A 21672-nucleotide genomic window follows, 5' to 3' on the forward strand; every position below is an offset into this window, starting at 1 on the left:
CGTGAGGGCAGGACAACCTGTCATTCACATGAGATCACAGCAATAGCAAATCACAATAACCATCCAATCAATTCCTGATGGACAAAATCAAGCGCTGCCCTAAATTTTTCCCATAACTCATATATACAATCACAAATTCACAATAAGGAAGAAAAGACTATCCTTAAGTCTTTGTCCATGTAAATACTTTCACGTTCACCGTTTAGTTCAGATTTCAGATATTTGAAAGTAAGTTAGTAAGATGGTTATAAAGGGTTAAAGAAGCACAGCGGCTCTGTGAAAATACAATCCACATACCAGACATATGAAAGCGAGACCCATGGAGAGCCTTTTAAGTTAAAACAAAGAGCCTGACCAGCGGAAAGACCCGTGGGTTATGTCCAAAAAAAAAAAAAAAAACGTCCAATTTATTCAGTCCTACAACAAAAAATCCTCTCATGAAAGACTGTGTCTAGTATTTTGTTCTGACTGAAGTACTTTTTGGAAACCACTGATCCAAATCTGTTCAAACATTGAGATTGATCAGCAGAGATATTCACATTCTTCTCTGCTTCTCTGATTGACGTCAATTTTGACTAATTTGAGTCTAGGGACAGCGTTGCAGCAAATGTTGATTATGAATGTATTAATCGTTTGGAAGTTCAACTCTATATTAGCAAGAGGTTGTTGGATGGCCTTTTAAACATGAGATGATATCGCACCCTGGTGGCCAAAGGCTGCTGCAACAGTAGCAGCCAATGTAGTTGAGAGTGCCTCCCTTTTCAGAAATTACCACACCATAGTTACTGCAGTTTCTTGCAACCATAAATCCCGTGGTAAACCTTAAATATGCTAGACGCCATATTGAATTTTACGCAAATGGAAAACAAGGCTGTGAGGGATAGATTTACAGTCTTTCTTTACAATGCACTGTATAAAAGGATCACATGCAATTTTCAAACTTTTAAGTCTTTTGGAAAGATATTTTGTCAGCTGAACAATCAGGATGTTGTTAAACAACTGTACAATCCACTGAACACACAACCTCTATCCCTCAAACCCTCTTTCATTCCTGTCAACAATTAAATATGGCGTGACTCTGACCCTGAAGGTCTATTCAGCCCCCCACTGTCAAATAAAAAATAAAAAATAAAAATTCAATAAATGAAACAAAGCTTCTGCCACTTTAAAGATCACAATCATTTATTTTACAGTACATATTAATACTACCGTAAAATAAATGATGTGATCTCTTTAAAGTGTAAGAAGCTTTCAGCAATCTCTTTCAGTAAAATATAACAGCATGCAAGTAGCCTACATATTTTTTTATTATAAATATTCAGTGTTTAAACATGTCTGCAGTGACAAAGTGTCACAGAGTCCATGTTCCATTAGCATAGCATGCAAAATAAGGAAAAAAAATATTTTTTGTAACCTGGTGGTATTACAACAGTTTATAGAACATTAAATAGGGATTAGCGTTCTGTTTGGCTGCCTTTCAAGTACAGAAATTAAATGAAAGAAAAATACAACCAACAGAATAATAAAGAATGATCATACAAATGTGTTTTACACAAGTAATTAATCACTATTCATTATAAACCAAGTGAAAATTATTAAATATAATTTCATCTGTAAACCTGTGAAATGCATTGCATCGAGAGGTCGGACTAAAAGGAGGAGTGAAAAGCTAATTAAGTTACCCATTTTCTCACAACAGTCGGTTCTACATCAGTTTCTCTGTAAACACATGTCAATGATGTCTATGGTAAACCATTCGATGGTTTATCAGGAACACATAGTAATTAACTACAATATATGACTATATGTAATAAAATGCACTTTTAAAATGATAAACGAAAAACAAGAGGAAATTTGCATTGAGACCCAAAATATGCATACCATTTGCACAATACAGTACATTGTTTTAAAATGAGTAGCTAGGGAAAATAAGATAAGATCCAGCACAGAGGTCATATGGTGCCCATTTCTTAAATAGCAAGGTTCAACAAAATACACACAAAGAGGAGAAAAATCACACTGCTTAAGAACAGAACAGTAAAGAAGAACCCAGATAAAGGTGTAAAACAGATAAATAATAACTGAGAGTATAACCTACACCCACAAAATGACACAGTTTTATATAAATAAGAACAAATTACCATTTATAAACAAAGCATTTATGCCTAAGGAAAAAGTACAGTAGCTGACCAAATCTTCTGCAATGATGTCACAATGTTTTTGATATCTGAATCCAACAGTAACCAGACCCAGATTCTGTGTCCATGTTTTTCTTAAATATCTGTGTTTTTTTCCAAAGAAGAAATTAAATGCTCCATGAGTCATATTAAATGTCCTTTATTGGCTGGCCACTTAACGATCGACTATCTACAGCATATGTTTCAACTTAAAAAGTACTAAAATATAGAATAATCAAGTTCAAGGCACCTTATCTTTGGTAAAACCATGGCCACCTGCATCAGTTCAAAGTTTAGTAGTGTTTTAAAAGCAGGTACTTAGCAGATAGCAATGCATCTGCAGAACTGTCTCTTTGATCATACACAACACAAACGTGCTTGCGGGAAAGGCAGAGCAGAAAGGAGTGATAAAGTATGCAAGAGTTAGTAACACTCCCATGCCTGCATGCTAACAGCTAGATGGCTTCGAAAGGAGGGAACTAGAGAGTACTTTGAGAGAGGAAACTGCATCCAACTCTTTCATATCATCAGTAGGTACACACTGCGGGTAGAGGTCACTGTTTGATTGAGGTTCTAGATTTGGATCCAGAGATGCGCTCTCTGGTTCTTTCTTAACTGTCACTGTGTTTGTGCTGGTCTTGTCTTCCCCTTGTTTCATGTGATAAATACAAGGTAGAGTGTCTGGGGAAACACCAATACTGTAGGGCTTTTCAATGGGGACATCCAATTTGGGTACAAAAGAGAAACAAGTGGCTTCGGGAAGAGTCAAAGCCACATTGGTCCTGTCCTGAACTAAAGCTCTGGCCCTGCTAGGAGAGCTAAGATCAGCTGGCTCATCTTGATTCAAAGGCACCAGAAAGGGCATGCCATTCCACTTTAGGGATGCTTCCAGATCCTCAGTTTCCACCTTTGGTCTCTTGGTCATAGACTGTACATCCCGACCCTGCAGTTCTGTGAGCTCCATGTCCCCAGCAGACCTCTTGGTAATGGCTCTCTTGCTCAGGTTCAGTGGAAGGGATTGCTCTTGAGGAACACTCCCGTTGGGTTGGGAGGTCTTGCTGAGATCCTGAGCCAGAACTTCAGAAAGTCTCTTGGTGAAGGTGTTCATGTGTGTCGAGCCAAGACGGGTGCGCATCAGTTGACGCAATTGCAGACTACAGCCTATGTCAAGCGGAAGGATCCTAAGAGGAGGCAGGGGAGCTCTGGTCATGGTGGGTCCTCCGTTTTGGGATGAGGCATCCAAACTACACCCTGAACACTGGTGCTGGAGACTCTCAGGGGTCTCGGGTGTGCTGACTTTGGGCTGATGGACCATAATTGTCTGGTGGGGTGTAGAAGAATCTTGAGGAGTAACCTCATGAGCACTCACTCCATTGAGGCCCAGACGGGCTCTAAAGAGGTCCAAAGGACACAGTCCTTTAGTGGGACTGAATCCTTCCAGGGAACCACCTGCCAGCAACTTGCAAGGAACCGACAGAAAAGAGGGAGCATGAGGTTCTACAGTCTCCGTCTTCACATCTCGTCCCAGTACAGGCTGGTGGGGCACCGGAGTAGAGGATACAAGGGACAGACCTTGGCCATGAGGATGGCTGGTGAGCTTCAGTTCTTGAAAAATAGTCAATGGCTGGACGATTTCCTGATGGGGTCTTGCTGGTTTCTCCGAGGGAGGTTTGGGATGCAAGGGCGGTCTTCCAACTCTGCCTCTGGCCAGAACTTTAGCATTGCGTTTTCCAGGTGGTCTTCCTCTTTTACGTACAACAACACCATCTGGTGGTGAGGCCTAAAAAAGTAGCAGGACAAAGAAAGGTAATTTTAGTTAGGCTCATGTATATTTTTTTATAAGTCGGAAACAAAGTATCATTTACAAAGTACCTGAATGATACAGCAAGTGTTTTTGAGAATGAAGAAACCACTGGATTTACCAAAATTTGTGACCTCAAACATTTTGGAGCTTTGTTTATGACTGCAGCACAATTATTTAAAGTGCCCCCATTATGCCTTTTCAAAAATTACCTTTCATGCAATGTGTAATGTAGCTGTCTGTGAATGTAAGCGATCTGCAAAGTTGTCAAGCCGAAAGTGCACAATAAACAAAGTTATTGTCTCTCAAAAGAAAGAATAGACTCTGAACCGCTTAAACGAATCGTTAGGAATTCAAATCCCACTTCCGTGATGGCTACACATCACTAGGTAACACATTTGCCTAATGCCCACATGTGGTCTTCATTTGTTGCCCACGAACAACGTCTACTTTGAACTGCATAATCGCTGAAGCTGGTTTGTGTTGTATACATGTCAAAAGGATGCTGTTTTCTGCTCTGCAAAAGCAAATTCTCATTGTAAACACTTCCAAATGAGGTGTGAAAAGTCAGTGGTTAAAATGACCATAGCGATACAACAGCAGAATAACATTTTCACGATTTATTCTCAAATCTCCATGAGGTCTTAAACGGGATTTACAAAATGCATATTCATTAAAGATGGGACCGTACTAACTTTATTTGGACCAACTTGCTCCTCACTGCCTGTAAGTACAATTAATTAATGATATATACATTTTCTACTGGGTGTTCAAAATATGCCGTTTTGCATTTTATATTGTGCCGTCTCCGGCTAACTGGCTACCTCACATTATAACTGTCTTACTGAAATACTTCTGCAAATCAGCTGTGGATCACTATTACCTAAAATTATGTCCATTAATGCAGATTGTCTGTCATTCTTACTACTCTGAGAAATGATAAAGGATGGAGCAAGATTTGTTTTACAAACTTTAATGTTACATCAGACATTCATGTTAGTTCTCGGCTAACATTAGCACTATTATTGATGCAGTTAAATGATACAGTTCCCACATGTGCACCGCAATAAATTAGAAATATACACATCAGTTTGTTGATGGACATACACTTGTTAATGCTGATGTAGAGGAATTAGTTGCAACATCTTATAATATACGTCAAACTGAGTAGTGTATCACTGAGAAACTCATGCTCAAGTCGTTCTTGCGATGGCGGCTTGGGTTAAATAACTAGTTCTTCAATTGTTTCATCATTGGACTCGCGGTCGGATTGATATGGTAAATCGACACCATCGATACTGTCTTTACAGTATAATCGCTAAGCTTCCGGAGCTGAATCAGTTATGGTAAAGGGCGTTTCGATTCCACATGCATTGTAAGTGGTAGACCAATCACAAAAGACTGGGCCATCTGACCAATCAAAGCAAAGTAGGCTCACGGAAAGGAGGGATTTAGAGAGACTGAAGCATCAGAGTCATTTGAGAATCATTAAACTGTGGTGATGTGCAATGAATATTATGTATATTTAATGTATACAGTACAGTCCAAAAGTTTGGAACCACTAAGATTTTTTATATTTTTAAAAGAAGTTTCGTCTGCTCACCAAGGCTACATTTATTTAATTAAAAATACAGTAAAAACAGTAATATTGTGAAATATTATTACAATATAAAATAACTGTGTACTATTTAAATATATTTGACAAAGTAATTTATTCCTATGATGCAAAGCTGAATTTTCAGCATCGTTACTCCAGTGTCACATGATCCTTCAGAAATCATTCTAATATGCTGATTTGCTGCTCAATAAACATTTATGATTATTTTCAATGTTGAAAACAGTTGTGTACTTTTTTTTTCAGGATTCCTTGATGAATAGAAAGTTCAAAAGAACAGCATTTATCTGAAATACAAAGCTTCTGTAGCATTATACACTACCGTTCAAAAGTTTGGGGTCAGTAAGAATTTTTATTTTTATTTTTTTGAAAAGAAATTAAAGAAATGAATACTTTCATTCAGCAAGGATGCATTAAATCAATCAAAAGTGGCAGTAAAGACATTTATAATGTTACAAAAGATTAAATTTCAGATAAACACTGTTCTTTTGAACTTTCTATTCATCAAATAATCCTGAAAAAAAATATTGTACACAAATATTTTGTACAGTTGTACACATTAAATGTTTCTTGAGCAGCAGATCAGCATATTAGAATGATTTCTGAAGGATCATGTGACACTGAAGACTGGAGTAATGATGCTGAAAATTCAGCTTTGCCATCACAGGAATAAATTACTTTGTGAAATATATTCAAATAGAAAACAGTTATTTTAAATTGTAATAATATTTCACAATATTACTGTTTTTTACTGTATTTTTAATTAAATAAATGTAGCCTTGGTGAGCAGACGAAACTTTTTAAAAACATAAAAATCTTAGTGGTTCCAAACTTTTGGACTGTACTGTATATTATCCTTTTTTGACCTTTGATGCATGTAAACCTGTTACAGGAAACCTCCTAATCAAAATTAATAACCTTTAAAATAGCATAATAGGAGCACTTTAACTTCTTTTTTTTTTCTACAGTAGTGTGGCATAATGTATATCAGATAAATGGCATGTATGAACAAAGCAAACTGGTTCCTAACCAACCATAATCAGATGTAATATGGACTAAACATTATGTTTAGCCCACTTTATTCTTGCATACACAGAACAAAAATGGTCAGTATTTCCCTTTTCTTGTGCTATAGAAAATAAAACCCTCACCTGGTTTGTAACTGCATTCTTTTTTGGGCTGTTTGACACCCCTCTGCCCCGTACAGTCTTTTTGATGGTAGTGGGAAAGACAGATGTAGCTCTGGCCTTGCTAAGTTCTGGGTTTTCTCCCCTTACATAGAGTTCATAAGGGAGCATCAGCCTAGAATTTGATCGACAGGGAAAATGGGCATTCAGTTAGTTGAGCAAAGCCCTCTGAAGCAGCAGGAATTAATTGCTGCTGTAATCAGAGCTTCACGCTCACCTTTCATAATGTCTCCTTGTGCAGGTGGCAGCGCTGGTGCTGCCTGGGCTTCCACCCAACTCATTGTACACGGTCTTCCACAAACGGTGCGATGTCACCTGCAGGCGATGGGGAGGACAATGGATCTGACTCACACTACTGAGCTCACCGCTAACGCTTTCATTCCATTATGATGGATTACAGCTTACTCAGCAGGACCAAGTAATGAAACGACATGACAAACTTACCCTCTCATATCCCCCCAGCCTTTTTACAACTGAATACATGAGGAAGAGGTCAACTGTGAACAAACAGGAAAACAGCTTGGTTAATTAAGGAGTTAAGGTAGAAAAAGAACTATACAGAAATTATTCCAGTACGTGACTGGTGCTCAGTTTGACTGCTCAATTTCCACATGTAAAAGCAGTCATGCATACATACTCTTTTTGAATCCCAGGTTGGGAACTTTGCTTATAGGGGAACCCCTCCGCTCCATAAAGATATATAGCTGATCCAGGAAGAGCTGCTCTTCTGGATGTGGGAGCCAGTTCCCATCCCAATGCATCTCCACACTGCCCATCACATTCTCCTACAGGAAAAATAAGAGTTAAAACACATTAGGAGAAGATCTTTCCTTTAGTAACTGATAAATAGCAAAAGACTGAAACATAAAACTTGAACCTCTGCATGGGATAATGTTTCGAAATTCAAGATTGCATGGATCGAAAATTCCATCAAAACTGGTAAATATGACTGCACCTTTCGGGTTGTGAAAGATAAAATCCCATTCAAAACATTTATGACTGCAGATAATTTGCGGGTCGGACGGGCCAAGTAATAATTAAAAACAAAACAAAAAAAACATTACAATTAATTGCGAGTTGGTCGCGGGTGGATGAGAGCTAAATCAGTAACGTGTCGATTTTAATAAAAGACACAGAACTCTCATTTCACGGTAAAATGCAACGAATGTGCATCACTCTTTTACTTTCGTTTTCAACAACAACTTATATCTCTTCAGGCAAAACCAAATCAAGGAAAATATATGCCTAGAGCACATTCTAGTGGTCATTATATAAAACAAAGGAAAAAAACTACATTAGTGCTTAACTTAATAGCTTTCTAATAATATACACAAGCTTAACAGAAATAATTTTCATAAGAATGTTTTCTTGACTATTTACATATGTGACCTTGAAGGAATCCAAAAGTAATCAGATTACATTACTGTGCGTCCAAGCACTACATATTGTGGAGCATGGATTACATTATTGAATACTTTTATGAAATAATTTGTAACTGTAATGGGATACATTTTTAAAGTAACCCTCAAAACCCTGCTAGCTACTTGCCTTCTAATAGTTAATATTGGATATTGTAGCTAGAGCAGCTACAGAGTGGTGTTCTCAAATAAGGTATTTTTAATAGCATGTGCTTGTATTTATATATTTTAAAAACACAGATTTGATTACATAAAAGTATCTGCCATACTAAAACCACCAGTGGTTGTACCTTTTTTGTTTTGTTTTTCCCCATTTCCATATTTGCTTCAAATCAATTGTTGTAATTTTACGATTGATCTCTAATAGAGTGCCTCAGGAATGACGCATTTTTGTAGGCAAAACCCGGAAGCGCCGTAAAGTCTATGGGTTTTCTGAATGGGTTTTTGCTAAATCCCCTGAAATACGGTCTGTGGTTAACAAAGCCTCTAAATACTTTCACGTTTTGATCTATGACATAAAACACACCAGTTATAACCCCCTTGTGATTTTTTAAACTTTTACTGTGTCTTAAAATAACAAATTGCTAAAAGGGACTACTTCCTTTGGCGGGGACTTTAGACGTCATCATTAAAAACGGGACATTTGGACAGCATTTCTCATGAAAAAGTGGATAAGTATTCATACACAGCACAGATCATAATCAGCGAGCATGTTTTTAAATAGAGTTGTTTTCTAAATAAAGTTTGAGGAAGTTTGGTGGTGACGACGTTGATCCGCGATCATGGTGTGCTGTAGTCCGTTTATATCCTACTGTTAGCCTTTTATATCTGACGACTTTATTGAGGCTTCAAAATCTATAAATGTTGCGTTAACTTGTAAGGATTATCTTGATAGACAAAACGTGTAAGTGTCATAACCCTTTGTTAAACACAGAGCTTATTTTCTGCGATTTTCCAAAAGTCTATGGGAAAAATGAATAGGCTTTCAGTCGAGGGAACCCGCGCGCCGCTAACTTCCGGGTTGGCCTACAAAAACGCGTCATCCCTGGGGCACTCTAATCTTGTTTGTGTAGTAAATGGCTTTTAACTCTTTCATAGAATATAATATAAATGTTTACCCAAGTTAAAGGTGCTAAACAGGATCTTTTCGTCGACGTCGATGATCGCGTAAACGATTGGCTGATGTTTTTAAGGCCCTACCTCGTGCACAGATGATGTATATTAATATTATTCCTTTCAGTGCACCTGATAAATAGTCTTTTATCAGTTAGTAAAGACAGTTTCCAGTAATATTGCAAAAATATATAAAACAAAACATCCCCTTTAGCACCTTTAAGTTTTTTCTTAAAACTAAAATTACATGATAAAAATTGGCAAGCAGTGCCATGAGAAGATGACACAAATGGTGTGAAAGGAAGCCAAGACATCAAAGTTAAAACAAAACAGGAAGCACTCAGTGACATCACAGTATTCTTCACAATTTGTTCAAAATCTTAAAACATCCTGTTTAGCCATCAGATTCATATTCATAAACATGTCTATAGATCAAACTTGAGTTGCAAACTCCACAGCATACCTTCATTCTTTCCATCCATGACTCTGATAAATGGTTATGGTTTTGCTGATCGGATCCTTTACCATCCATGCCCTTTCTTTTACGAGGCCTCCCTTTTAGACTGAGAGAGGAACATCCTGGGACAGAAACATATAGCATCTTTAGGCAACAGCACTTATCTTGTTTGCCTTTTTTTTTGTCATAACATGCAAAATCATTTTACAAAAAGTGAACAGTGCAATTTGATTCTTTCCTGTAGTGTGGACATTATTAAAGATCTCAGTGTCATTACATGACTTAAGGGTCTTCTAGAAACATTTACTTCAGTGTCTAACTATCTACATTTTTGACAACTGAATTAGCCTGCCACATCACAACAAAGTTTATGGATAATAGGGCTGGGTATTAAAACAAATTTCAAGATTTTATTCACAAGCTTGCAATTCAGTTCCAATTTCAGTTCAAATCATTAGTGATTAATTGACCTATCAGGTACAATACATGGAAAATATTCTCAAGGAGAAAAAAAAAAAAAAAAAAAAAAAAAAAAACTCTCTCTCAACTAATGCTGTAATCTATACAGGGAACCCTAGTTTATATTACTATAATATAAAGGTTAAATTCACTTTTTCATATAGGCTACTTGTGTTTAAATTACAAAAAAGGAAGCTTTTATAATAATAACATATCTTTTTATCAACAATTATGTTTCTATCCTGAAATAGGATATAAACATTTAAATGATGTCTGGCATAAAAACATGACAGATTTATTTAAATATAGGCCTACATTAAACATTGAAGAACAGCTCAAGTACAATAAATATGCAATATAGTGCATATATTTAGCAAAATGCTCCTCTCTAGAGTTTTCCTCTCTTCATTTTTCTAGCTGACTAACGAGTTAATGGACATTGAATGCCTTTCTGAGGTAAATGTAACATTAAGTGACATTGTTTACAAGCCGTTTTATTGACGTCTTTCCGCAGGTGAAACAATGATTGAGCAATTACAGACATTACATATGCCAATTGAGACATGATAAAGATTTTGGTAAGTTGTACTGTATCTTTTAGCATTCCTTCTGATGTTCATTCCTATTTATGCTATGTTTGTGTTCATGTTTTTTCTATAAAGCTGCTTCACTTGAACTAAGGAGCTACAACAATGTCACGCCCTACCTCGTGCACAGATGATGTATATTAATATTATTCCTTTCAGTGCACCTGATAAATAGTCTTTTATCAGTTAGTAAAGACAGTTTCCAGTAATATTGCAAAAATCGCACCTTTAAGTTTTTTCTTAAAACTAAAATTACATGATAAAAATTGACAGAATTTAAAAGCTGAGACTTTGTTTCATATCAAAAGTAAAGCACAAAGCTTATTGCAATTTATTGAATTTGAGGTGTGCCACAATGTTTTGTTCATTCATCAACTGAAAACAGCATAAACTAAAAAAATCGATTCTTGGGATTTAAGAATCGGTATTTGTTCATTAAAATGGGAATCGATTAAAATCATGAAATCAGTATTTTTAACCTAGCCCAAATGGATAATGTCATAATCGATCTTCAAGCAAAAGGCTAACTGAGCTTGATTTCTCCCAAGTTTTTTTCTCCATTTCTGGTCACATGATGGAGTTTGGGTTCCTTGCCACGGTCACCTTTTGGATTGCTTAGTTTGTTACACTTAGTATTCAACAATATTATTGATTTGACTCCACTGACACTATTGGATGAGAACTGAACTGAGCTGGCGATGACATTACTGTTTTATGCAGAACTGCTTTACAGGTGAAATGAACTAATTTGGAACAGAACCGAATCAACACCGAACTGACTTCAGCTGATCAATGACGCTATTTTCTTTTAAAACTGCTGTACAGCTGAAATGAACTGTTTGCATCACTGAATCATTTTCCTTTTATCACTGTAAAGCTGCTTTAAAACAAAATGTATTGTATAAAAGTAATAAATAAAAGGTGACTTGACAATCCATCAAGAGTGTATTACTCACCAAGCTGTGTCAGTATGCTAGCATTGTTGTCTAGAGTAGGGTGGTTGAAGGTATCCCGACAGTAGAGGACTCGTGTGTTTTGGAGGGCCACTTTTATTCCCCCCAGAGCCAACAGATGAGGGTCCTGCAGACCAGGGCAGCTAGCTTGATCCGGGACACGTCTTTGAAGGGAACGAAAGCGGCAGTACTGGGGGTAACTGAGAATTTTCACCTTCTGCTGCACTCCTAGAGACTCATCTGCAAGAGAACACAAAACACAAGTGTCAGTCAATACATTAGGCTACATTCAGATAATGATCAGTAAAAGTGTCAACAACACCCTCACATCAGCTTTAAAGGGTTAGTTCACCCAAAAATGAAAATTCAGTCATTAATTACTCACCCTCATGTCGTTCCACACCCGAAGACCTTCGTTCATCTTTGGAACACAAATTAAGATATATTTTTGATAAAATCTGATGGCTTACTGAGGCCTGCATTGCCAGCAAGATCATTTCCTTTTTCAAATCCCAGAAATGTACTAAAAACATTTAAACATTTCAGTTCATGTGAGTACAGTGGTTCAAGCTTATTATAAAGTGATGAGAATGTGTAAAAAAAAAAAAAAAAACATAAATAAATAACGACTTCATTCAACAATATGTAGTGATGGGCGATTTCAAAACACTGCTTCATGAAGTTTTACAAATCTTTTGTTTTGTGTATGTGGTTCAGAGCGCCAAAATCACGTGATTTCAGTAAACGAGGCTTCATTACGTCATTAATGTTTCTAAATTAATAGTTTACGAGACTTTAGCAGTTTGATATGCGCTCCGAACAATGGATTTGAAACAAAAGATGCGTAAAGCTTTGAAGCTTCATGAAGCAGTGTTTTGAAATCGCCCATCACTAGATATTGTTGAATAAAGTCGCTATTTTGTTTTTTTTGCCGCACAAAGTGTTCTTGTCGCTTTATAATATTACAGTTGAACCACTGTACTCACATTAACTGTTTTAAATATGTCTTTAGTAGCTTTCTGGCACTAGAAAAGGAAATTATCCATCAGATTTTATCAAAAATATCTTAATTTGTGTTCCGAAGATGAACGAAGGTCTTATGAAGTGGAACGAAATGAGAGTGAGTAATTAACACAATTTTCATTTTTGGGTGCTCAAATGCATTAAACAATATATTGAAATACCAAGAAAATATAACAGTCAATCAATATCAATATCAGCTACAATCCCTGGCTCAACTACATTATCAGACTCCAGGGTTATGTCTGCAAAATATTATGAACAAGGCAATTTTACATTTTTGTAAGCTGAACCACAGTCTGAATTATTCACTTTTAAGTTCCCTTGAAATTTAAAGTAGTGCTTTATTTTTATTTTTAAAATGGTAAACTTTTAAATACCATTTCTATTCTAATCACAATCTCACAAAATGCTGACTACAAGTCCTCCTGGGAAGTTCCTATTTAAACGTTTGATTCTTACTTACACTTAACTATAATGTGATGTGTTCTGTTGGCTTTAGGCTGAAAAACAGACACAGTGGACAATTTCATAAGCCTTCCTCTTTATTCACTTCCTGACAAAAGCTTAACTCAAACAGTACTAGTTTCATAAGAAAATAAGGCAAGATGTACTTTGCAATTTGACTGTTATTACCCAAAACTAAAACTATTAAAAATTGTTAATTGCAAAAGCTAAAATAAAAAAACATTACATGAAAAACCTAAATAAATAAATAAAATAAATGTTATTCAACATGAAAAAAAGCTAATTATAAACATAAAAAAATAAACAAACGTGACGAAAGAATGTAAAAATTTAAGTGTGTCACTAATTCTTCATCAAGAGTAAACAAAAATGCATACAAACTGAAAAAGTCCAGTCAACATTCATGCCTATCTACTTCTGAACAAATAAGGTAAGACACCTGGGCCTGTTGAATATTAATTACTTAATATTCAAGAGCCAAGCTGATAAAGGACCCACCTTATATTAAGTGCCTTTAACTACTAGGTACTGTAGTAACATTAAAATGTTACTGGCCCCCCGACTAAGCCTGGTTTTTTTTCTCCATTTTAACACCTATTTACCACTTGTTTGCCACCTGATGTCACCTGTTGGAGTTTGGGTTCCTTGCCGCTGTCGCCTTTGGCTTGCTTAGTTGGGGACACTTGACATTTGACTTGACATTTGCTATTCAACAGTGCTTTGATCTGCCTGCATTGACACTATTCTTTAAGAGCTGCTGTGCAGCCAAAATAATGCACCAGTTATCAATGTAAAGCTGCTTTGACACAATCTACATTGTAAAAAAGCGCTATATAAAGGTGACTTGACTTAAAATTAATAATTTGATACAATGCACTTATTGTGTACATGCATGTTTTTACATTGTACTTATATTAAAAAAAAAAAAAAAAAAAAATAAATACTTGCATGTAATTACAGCTGTAAATAATTTCTGTAATTACATCTATAATTACACTATTGACCGTTCCCTTACACCTTAACCCACCCTTAAACCTACCCATACCACTAAACTAACAGTATTAACCAACAGTATTTTTCCCATGCTATGGAAGTCAGTGGGGCCCATAAACTGTTGGTTATCCATATTCTTCAAAATATCTTCTTTTGTATTCAGCAGAAGAAAAAAAAATATACAGTTTTAGAACAACTTGAGGGAGAGTAAATGATGACAGAATTTTCATTTTTGGGTGAACTATCCCTTTAAAGACACCTAATATAAAGCAGGACCCTGGTAAACTTTAGAATTGTGTCTACCCTGTTTTTCAGACTGTCCTTACCCCTTCAGAAAAAGATTTTTCATTACTCACCCTCACTCTTTGTTTTTCCTTCCTGTGGATAACTAGCATCTTGTGACCCATCAGACATCAGAGGCCCATGAATGTTTTGACTGCTGCGCTTCCACTGTGGCGGTTCCTGACAAGTCCACTTCACCAGATCCTCCACTCTCACTACAATCTTTTTTGATACAGCGAGGACTTCATCCTGCGTGAAGAAACGCATATAAAACACCAATAAACATCTACCATACAAAACTATGCATCTCATACATTCACATGAGCTTACAGGCAGGACCAGATTTTGCTTAATGGCCTGAAATACTTTAACACCTTTAGTGAATGTTGTAGAGAAGCCTCTCCCTTTTTCCTATGTTATACTAGTTAACAATAAGAGTCATCACCTCAGGCAAAAACTACCAACCCAAACTGCTTTAAAAAAAAAAAAAAAGAAAAAAAAAAAAAAAAAGAGGGTAAAAGCCCAGTTGACATTTAGATGCTTATCTCTGCAACATTCTCACACTCAATTGTTTACAATGAAAACTATAAAAAGCTTTAGTATTTCTCCTTACTCATTTATTTTGTTACAAAATGGGTTTTTGTTCTAAACACATTATTAAGAAGTAAAACATTACAAGGGACATTGAGGCCTTGTTTAAAATGCTGTCTAGTTTAGCCATGACTACTTCATAGAGCAAATGAATGAGTATCTTTCAATTTCAGATGAACGAATCTGAGAGAAGTCTTGATAGTTTTGGTCTGCATATGGCTGGATTGTTAAAAAATAAACTATAAAAGCACTAGCTTATGTTCATTACACATTCAAAAACTCTTCATTTTATGCTTAGAGTGATTAGAGTGCCTTAAATGACTCCATTACTAAAAAATATTGCTAGTTAAAATCATTTAACAGCATTTTTTTTTGTATACAACAAAAAGAGGGATTCTTTCTCTTTTGTATGTTCATACTCAGGCAACATTCAAGAAACAATACACAAAGCTGCTATTGGAAACATAAGAAACGCAATGTGATGTGTGGACCACATTCCTTGACAAAAATAAGCATTATCACGTCATTTCTACGCATCTATTAATATTTTAAATAAATAAGATACCAATAACTTTCACAGAACTTTTTCTTAGGCCCTGTTTACACCTGGTATTAAGATACGTTTTGGTCGATCGGATCACAAGTAGATGAGGGAGACGAATACCTGTTTACAACTGGTGTTTTAATCTGTTTTTTTTTTTTTTTTTTGTCTACTTTTGACCATTTCTGTCCTGATTTCTACGAGGGAAGAGTCTATGGGCGGGGGTATGGGATTTTTCAGATCTTTTGATCTAATGGACAAAATAAGCTCATGCAATTTACATATGAATGCACACAGAAATGATGGAAAAACACACAGAGAGCATCAGCTTTTGTTTCTGCTCTGACAGCTGCAAGATCATGCCAAATGCAGAAATAAAAACTGATATGTTTTTCATCCTCAAACCAAACTTGGGTCTTCAACCGAGTTTAAATTAAGTTTAAATCCCATCTGGCTAAGCGCTCTTACCATAATTTTCACGCATTGGGTCAGTTGGTGGAGAGTATGTGTTCTTATGGCTGTTCGAACACATTCCACCACATGTGCGTTTACACTACGGAAGCAATCTGGTCAAATGCGTTTTCGTCTGTCTCGGGGAGTGGTTGAAAGTGGACAGTCTCAAAACAGGTTACACCCCGTTTAAACCTGTATTTTGCGTTGTCCACTTCCTGTGATCCGATATTAATACCAGGTGTAAACAGAGTCTTAAAATGCTGTAGGGTTAGGGTTTGTGTGTCACTGGATTTGTCACTGGATCGTAAACTACTTGGCAAAAAAAAAAAAAAAAATTGGTAAATTATTCTTATAATATTTTATAAATCATTCTAATACACTGATTTGGTGCTCAGTCATAATAAATTATTATTGGTGCACAATTATTAATAAAGTTTGAAAATAATAAGATAAAGATTATTGAAAATAATACTATAAAGATGAAAATAAAAATGTATTTGATGCATAATATTTTTGTTTTAATATTTTTTAAAGTACTTACTTCAGTAAGTACTTACCCCAAGCAAATTCTTAATAAATTATTCTTGAACCGAGTATTTAAAGGGAGAAAATACATTAGAAAAATTTTAACATTTGACTTTTATACTATAAATATTGATGGTAAATCCACTGTTGTTTTATATAGAATTGTTCTATAGTCTATACAGTAATGTAATTACATCAGAAGTAACTAATTAAATTACAGAAAAATTAAGAGTAATCCCTTACTTAACTTTTTCAAGGGAAAATTTAAATTTCAGTAATTAATTACCTAGTAATGCATTACACCCAACACTGATATATATATATATATATATATATATATATATATATATATATATATATATATATATATATATATATATATATATATATATATAAAAATATAAATGTTTGTCATTTTGAACGTGACAAAGTACTTTGGGTATAACCTCACAATCTAAATAGTTGAAAAAGGTTTTTTAAAGGTTTGTACAGCATTCATCAGAGCTTTATACATCCCATAGTGTAAAATTGTTTACAACACAACTGCAAAATGTGTTAAATATTACTATATACAAAGTGTAGTGGATATCCACAAACCAAATGATAATATGTAATAATGTGGTGCTCATGTACTCTTTCCCCTTAGCCACAAGTTATTTATGTTGCTCTTCCCGCCATCTCTCACCTCTCCATGCTCCACTGCTCTGCCCTTCGGAGTGTCCTCAGGTAAGAAGTAGAGTCTGGAACTGGCCAGCAGGCGGCGCTGCGTCTGATCTTCCCACAACAATGTGACCTCCGCTATACACACAGGCTCCTGAGGGCCACAGCGCATGAAGTAGAACTCCCCAAGCTTCCAGACCTGAGTCGGACCCCCGGATTCCTGCTTGCAACCCACTGACTTATAAAAGGCAAAGGAGCCTCGAAGGCAGCTAGGAGCACCTAACCACTGATTAAGACAAGAACACACAAAAGCAAACAGGTTAGGGAATAAACATGTCTGAATGCACATATGAGAACAACTAAATAAAGTCACTTACATAAGGCTTTTTTTCTTTCTTTTTTTTTTGCAGTTGTGTGAGAAAAGATCTTTAATACCTTCAGCATTAAAGGGATAGTTCACCCAAAAATGAAAATTCTGTCATAATTTACTCAGCCTCAAATTGTTTCAAACCTGTACGCTGAACACAAAAGAAGATATTCTGAAGAAGATATTTTGAAGAATATGGGTAACCAAACAGTTGATGGGCCCCATTGACTTCCATAGTATGTGGGGAAAAATACTATGGAAGTCAATGGGGCCCACGTTTGGTATCCATGTTCTTCAAAATATCTTCTTTTGTGTTCAGCAGAAGAAAGAAATTCATACAGGTTTGGAACAACTTGAGGGTGAGTAAATGATGGCAGAATGTTCATTTTTGGAAGGACTATCCCTTTAATGAGTCAGAGTACAAAATTATAGGTTACACAAGTTCAAAAGCAGTCTGTGGTTAAAAAACAACTTATCAATTCATACATTTCATTTGGAATTTGCTCCTGTGCAGATAATTTAAGCAAACAGAAATGTTGTCGTTACACAAACACTTCATAACAGTCAGATCACTCTGGAAGAAAACGTATCTATACGAAGCTCAAATACACACATGCAAACACCCTTCACATGATTCAAATTATCTGTCTGAGCAGCAAGCATTGCTGTCTTCTCAAATCAGCTGAGCGGTAAGACTCTTGTCTTCTATCAGTATTTTTGCTAAAATCTGAGACAAAAAGTCCTCCTAAACATACTATACAGTGGGGCTGTATTAGTTCAATTACACATGAACTAATCATTCACGTAACCTACTCAGAATTGTTTTTTTAAAGTTTCCATGGTTGAAAACACATTCCAATGTATTAATCTACTTAGGAATGGCCTGATAGCAATGGAAAAACGCATAAAGATTTTTCTATTATTTGAGTTGCAGAAAGTAAAACATACAAAATTCCACAGAGATGATGCCAAAATATGGTTTGCTGCTATCAAATATATAAAAAAAGTGCTGGTGGTACATTCTGTTACTAAAAATGGATAATAAACGTGGAGGCTAAACTAAATCTTTTATGTTTTTTTTTTGTTTGTTTTTTGAGAAATATGTATACATATGAAGATTGATTCATTTATCTTATAATTCAGTTGATAATATATATTTTTGGTCAAAAGCATGAATGTATAATAGTGTGTTTAAATACAATCTTTAAATTTATTTTTAATAACATTAAAATGTTTTAATACTAGACTAGTATTATTGTTGTTGTAATAGCGTATTTAAAAAGTTATTGTTATTGTATTAGCATACTAAAAGTGTTTAAAATAATAAATAGGATAAAAACAAATAAAAGTTAAATTAAGCTATAAATAATGCAAAAGGCTAATGAGAATTCATTTATCTGAAACAAAATGAATTAACTTGATAATAAATATTTTGATCGATGAAATAGACAATGAATGAGGTGAATGTCACTAAAACTAATTATTTCAAGAAATATGTATATACATATGAAGATTGAATAATTTATTTTCAACTTCAAAGATAATTCAGGTGATAATACAGATGTTTGGTTAAAAGCATGAATGTATAATATTGTGTTTAAATGTAATCTTTTGAGTTATTTTAATAACAATAAAATGTTTACTAGTACCATTGTTGTTTTAATATCTCAAGTTATTATTACATTAGCATACTTAAAGAGCTTTAAAATAAATAAAACAAAATAGTTAAATAAAGCTATAAGTAATGCAAAAGGCTAATGGGAATTCATTTAAAATTAAAATTATTTAATTTGATAATAGATATTTTATGAGGCCAGTGTATGTATAGATAATAGCTTATATTTTTTAACTATGCTAAAATATATAATTTGTTTTTAATATCTGAACTTAAACTATAAAAGATATTTCAGCACTACAGACAATTTTCTTATGGAAAGAGTAGTTCACAACACAATGACAACTAAAGAAATAAACAAAAGAAATAAACTAATATAGCACTGAAAGATTTTAAAACTATAGGCGACCTTTTGTTTGTTGTTATTAATATCTACATTAAAATATTTATAAAATATAAATTACAAATAATGCAATATGCACATGGAAATTATTATCCTTTTACATACACATCATTGTGTGTCATCCGTTTTCTATAGTAACATTGTATTACCTCTTGAACGTGGTCTGAGCATGACATATTCTCAGTACTTTAACTCAACATGTCAATCACAGGACACGTTCACGAGGTAATACAGTCATGGGTCAATCACCCCCGCCCTACCCCCACCGGTAACCCACATATTCACCGAAAAACCGACCAATCAGAAGCCACAACATTCGGCGTCCACATGTCGAGCGCCTACTGGTAAAAAAAGAGAACTAGACTTACAGTTAAACCACAATACACGTCTGTGACAGTCAACTTTTTAATTTATGTACTTCAACGAGTACCAAAGTGAGTGCATCATCACAATTCTAAAAACACATGGAGAACGTGTTAAAGATTTGGAAAGACAAAAAATAACCAAAATGACCTTGGGAGGTTTTTTTTAGCCCAATATTGTTTACATTTATTAGTATGCATAATGAAATAAGGCTCATATCAGAGTTGCTTACGATGAAAATTGTTTATATTTTATATACACAATCATTTCGATAACAACAGTGATAAACAACATCCTCAATCCGGGTGCTCTGAAGCTTAATAATGGTATTCATTCAATATCTGTGAAACAACATATTTCAGCCAACTTCCTACTGCCACATACATAAAAGTCTCATATATCATGACAAAAATATACCTAGCATTTCTAGCCAACACGAATAATCTCTTATAATATTAAAAGCATTAAAAACTAAACGATATTACGTTATTGTGGCTAAACACAACATTTTAAAAAATAATACCAAGGCTCATGTAACGATTAAATAACTTGAGCTTGACGAAAAAACTTCGTAGTCTCAAATAAAATCAGCAGCTCCACCAAGTTTACCTCTTCCTAGAAGTTTCATTACCACTTCATTTTAAAATCATACTTAATATCCGCGAGATTTCATCGAAAAATATGTCGACAGATTGTGAATAAAAACAATACAGCTTTCCCTTTAAAATCGTGGGCTCGATTCGTATCGCTTTTAATAAGACATTAAAACAAAATCGGTTTGGCAAATGTGAAATGTGGGGGTGGGGGGCAAGAGGGAGAATCTAGGCAGTCAACACGACACACAAAGAAATTAATCATTAACGAAAAAAATCGAAATATCAAACGCACGCGTTCTTGATATAACAATAAATCGTCACACAAAAACGATACAGCATCGAGGAAATTTCAATTACATTTCAAAACAAATAAAAGTTTCTCGGCGAAATACGAGACAATATTTTCAAGTCTTCGTTGGCTTGATTGGATAGGAATCAATTCGGCATTTTAGCAAACTTCAAATATTACTACGTGTCGCGGGAACAGCGTTTAAAAAATAGGATTTTAATTTTTAAAAACAAAGCAGCAAATTTCGAGCTCGCGCGCCGACCGCCTTTGAGCTGCAACAAAGTAACAGTTTAAAGTTGTAATTCAGTTTACCTGTATCGTACTCTGCTCCATTGCAACTCAACATTCCCTTATCCCTCTCGATGCCCCCTATCAAGTTACACAGCCGGGTACTAACAGCACCGGCACACACATAAACGTAGCTGAAGAAAAGCTTGTGCCTTTTTGTGAAAATAGGGCAGGATCTAGGTGTGGCTTAACTCCATTTGCCAAAAGAACTTTAATATATGTTTTGCATTGTACACAAAATTGCCTGTGGAAACATGCTCGCGGTTTAATTTAATCCAGTGACTAACAGTGATCACGAAATACAACACATTTTCAATATGGAGCCTTGAAATCAGCATTTCAAGACAAAATCTATATGTACAGTACAGAGCATGCGTGCTGTTCTTCAATAAAACAGCTCATTTTGAATGCATAAAATAGATAGGGAACCCTCTAATAAATTTGCATAACT

General features: G+C 35.1%; 1 protein-coding gene across 2 annotated transcripts; it reads right to left on the reverse strand.

Moving 5' to 3' along the window:
* Nucleotides 1-1289: 1289 nt before the first annotated feature.
* Nucleotides 1290-21452, reverse strand: zgc:77151 (uncharacterized protein LOC337153 homolog). Of its 2 annotated transcripts, none has more exons than XM_048165818.1 (10): nt 21246-21452; nt 17326-17586; nt 14605-14779; nt 11771-12007; nt 9775-9890; nt 7418-7565; nt 7225-7277; nt 6998-7095; nt 6745-6895; nt 1290-3957 (listed from the first exon to the last, which is right to left on the reverse strand). In XM_048165818.1, exons 1-10 carry the CDS (start codon nt 21264-21266, stop codon nt 2626-2628), a joined length of 2592 nt encoding a protein of 863 aa, XP_048021775.1. In that variant the 5' UTR covers nt 21267-21452; the 3' UTR covers nt 1290-2625. The 2 variants fall into 2 exon arrangements, with proteins under 2 accessions (XP_048021775.1, XP_048021776.1); XM_048165819.1 differs by lacking the exon at nt 21246-21452 and adding an exon at nt 13254-13290 and having other exon boundaries at nt 17326-17460.
* Nucleotides 21453-21672: the final 220 nt, after the last annotated feature.

This window comes from Megalobrama amblycephala, linkage group LG18 (assembly GCF_018812025.1).
Source record: "Megalobrama amblycephala isolate DHTTF-2021 linkage group LG18, ASM1881202v1, whole genome shotgun sequence".
Lineage (NCBI taxonomy): Eukaryota > Metazoa > Chordata > Actinopteri > Cypriniformes > Xenocyprididae > Megalobrama > Megalobrama amblycephala.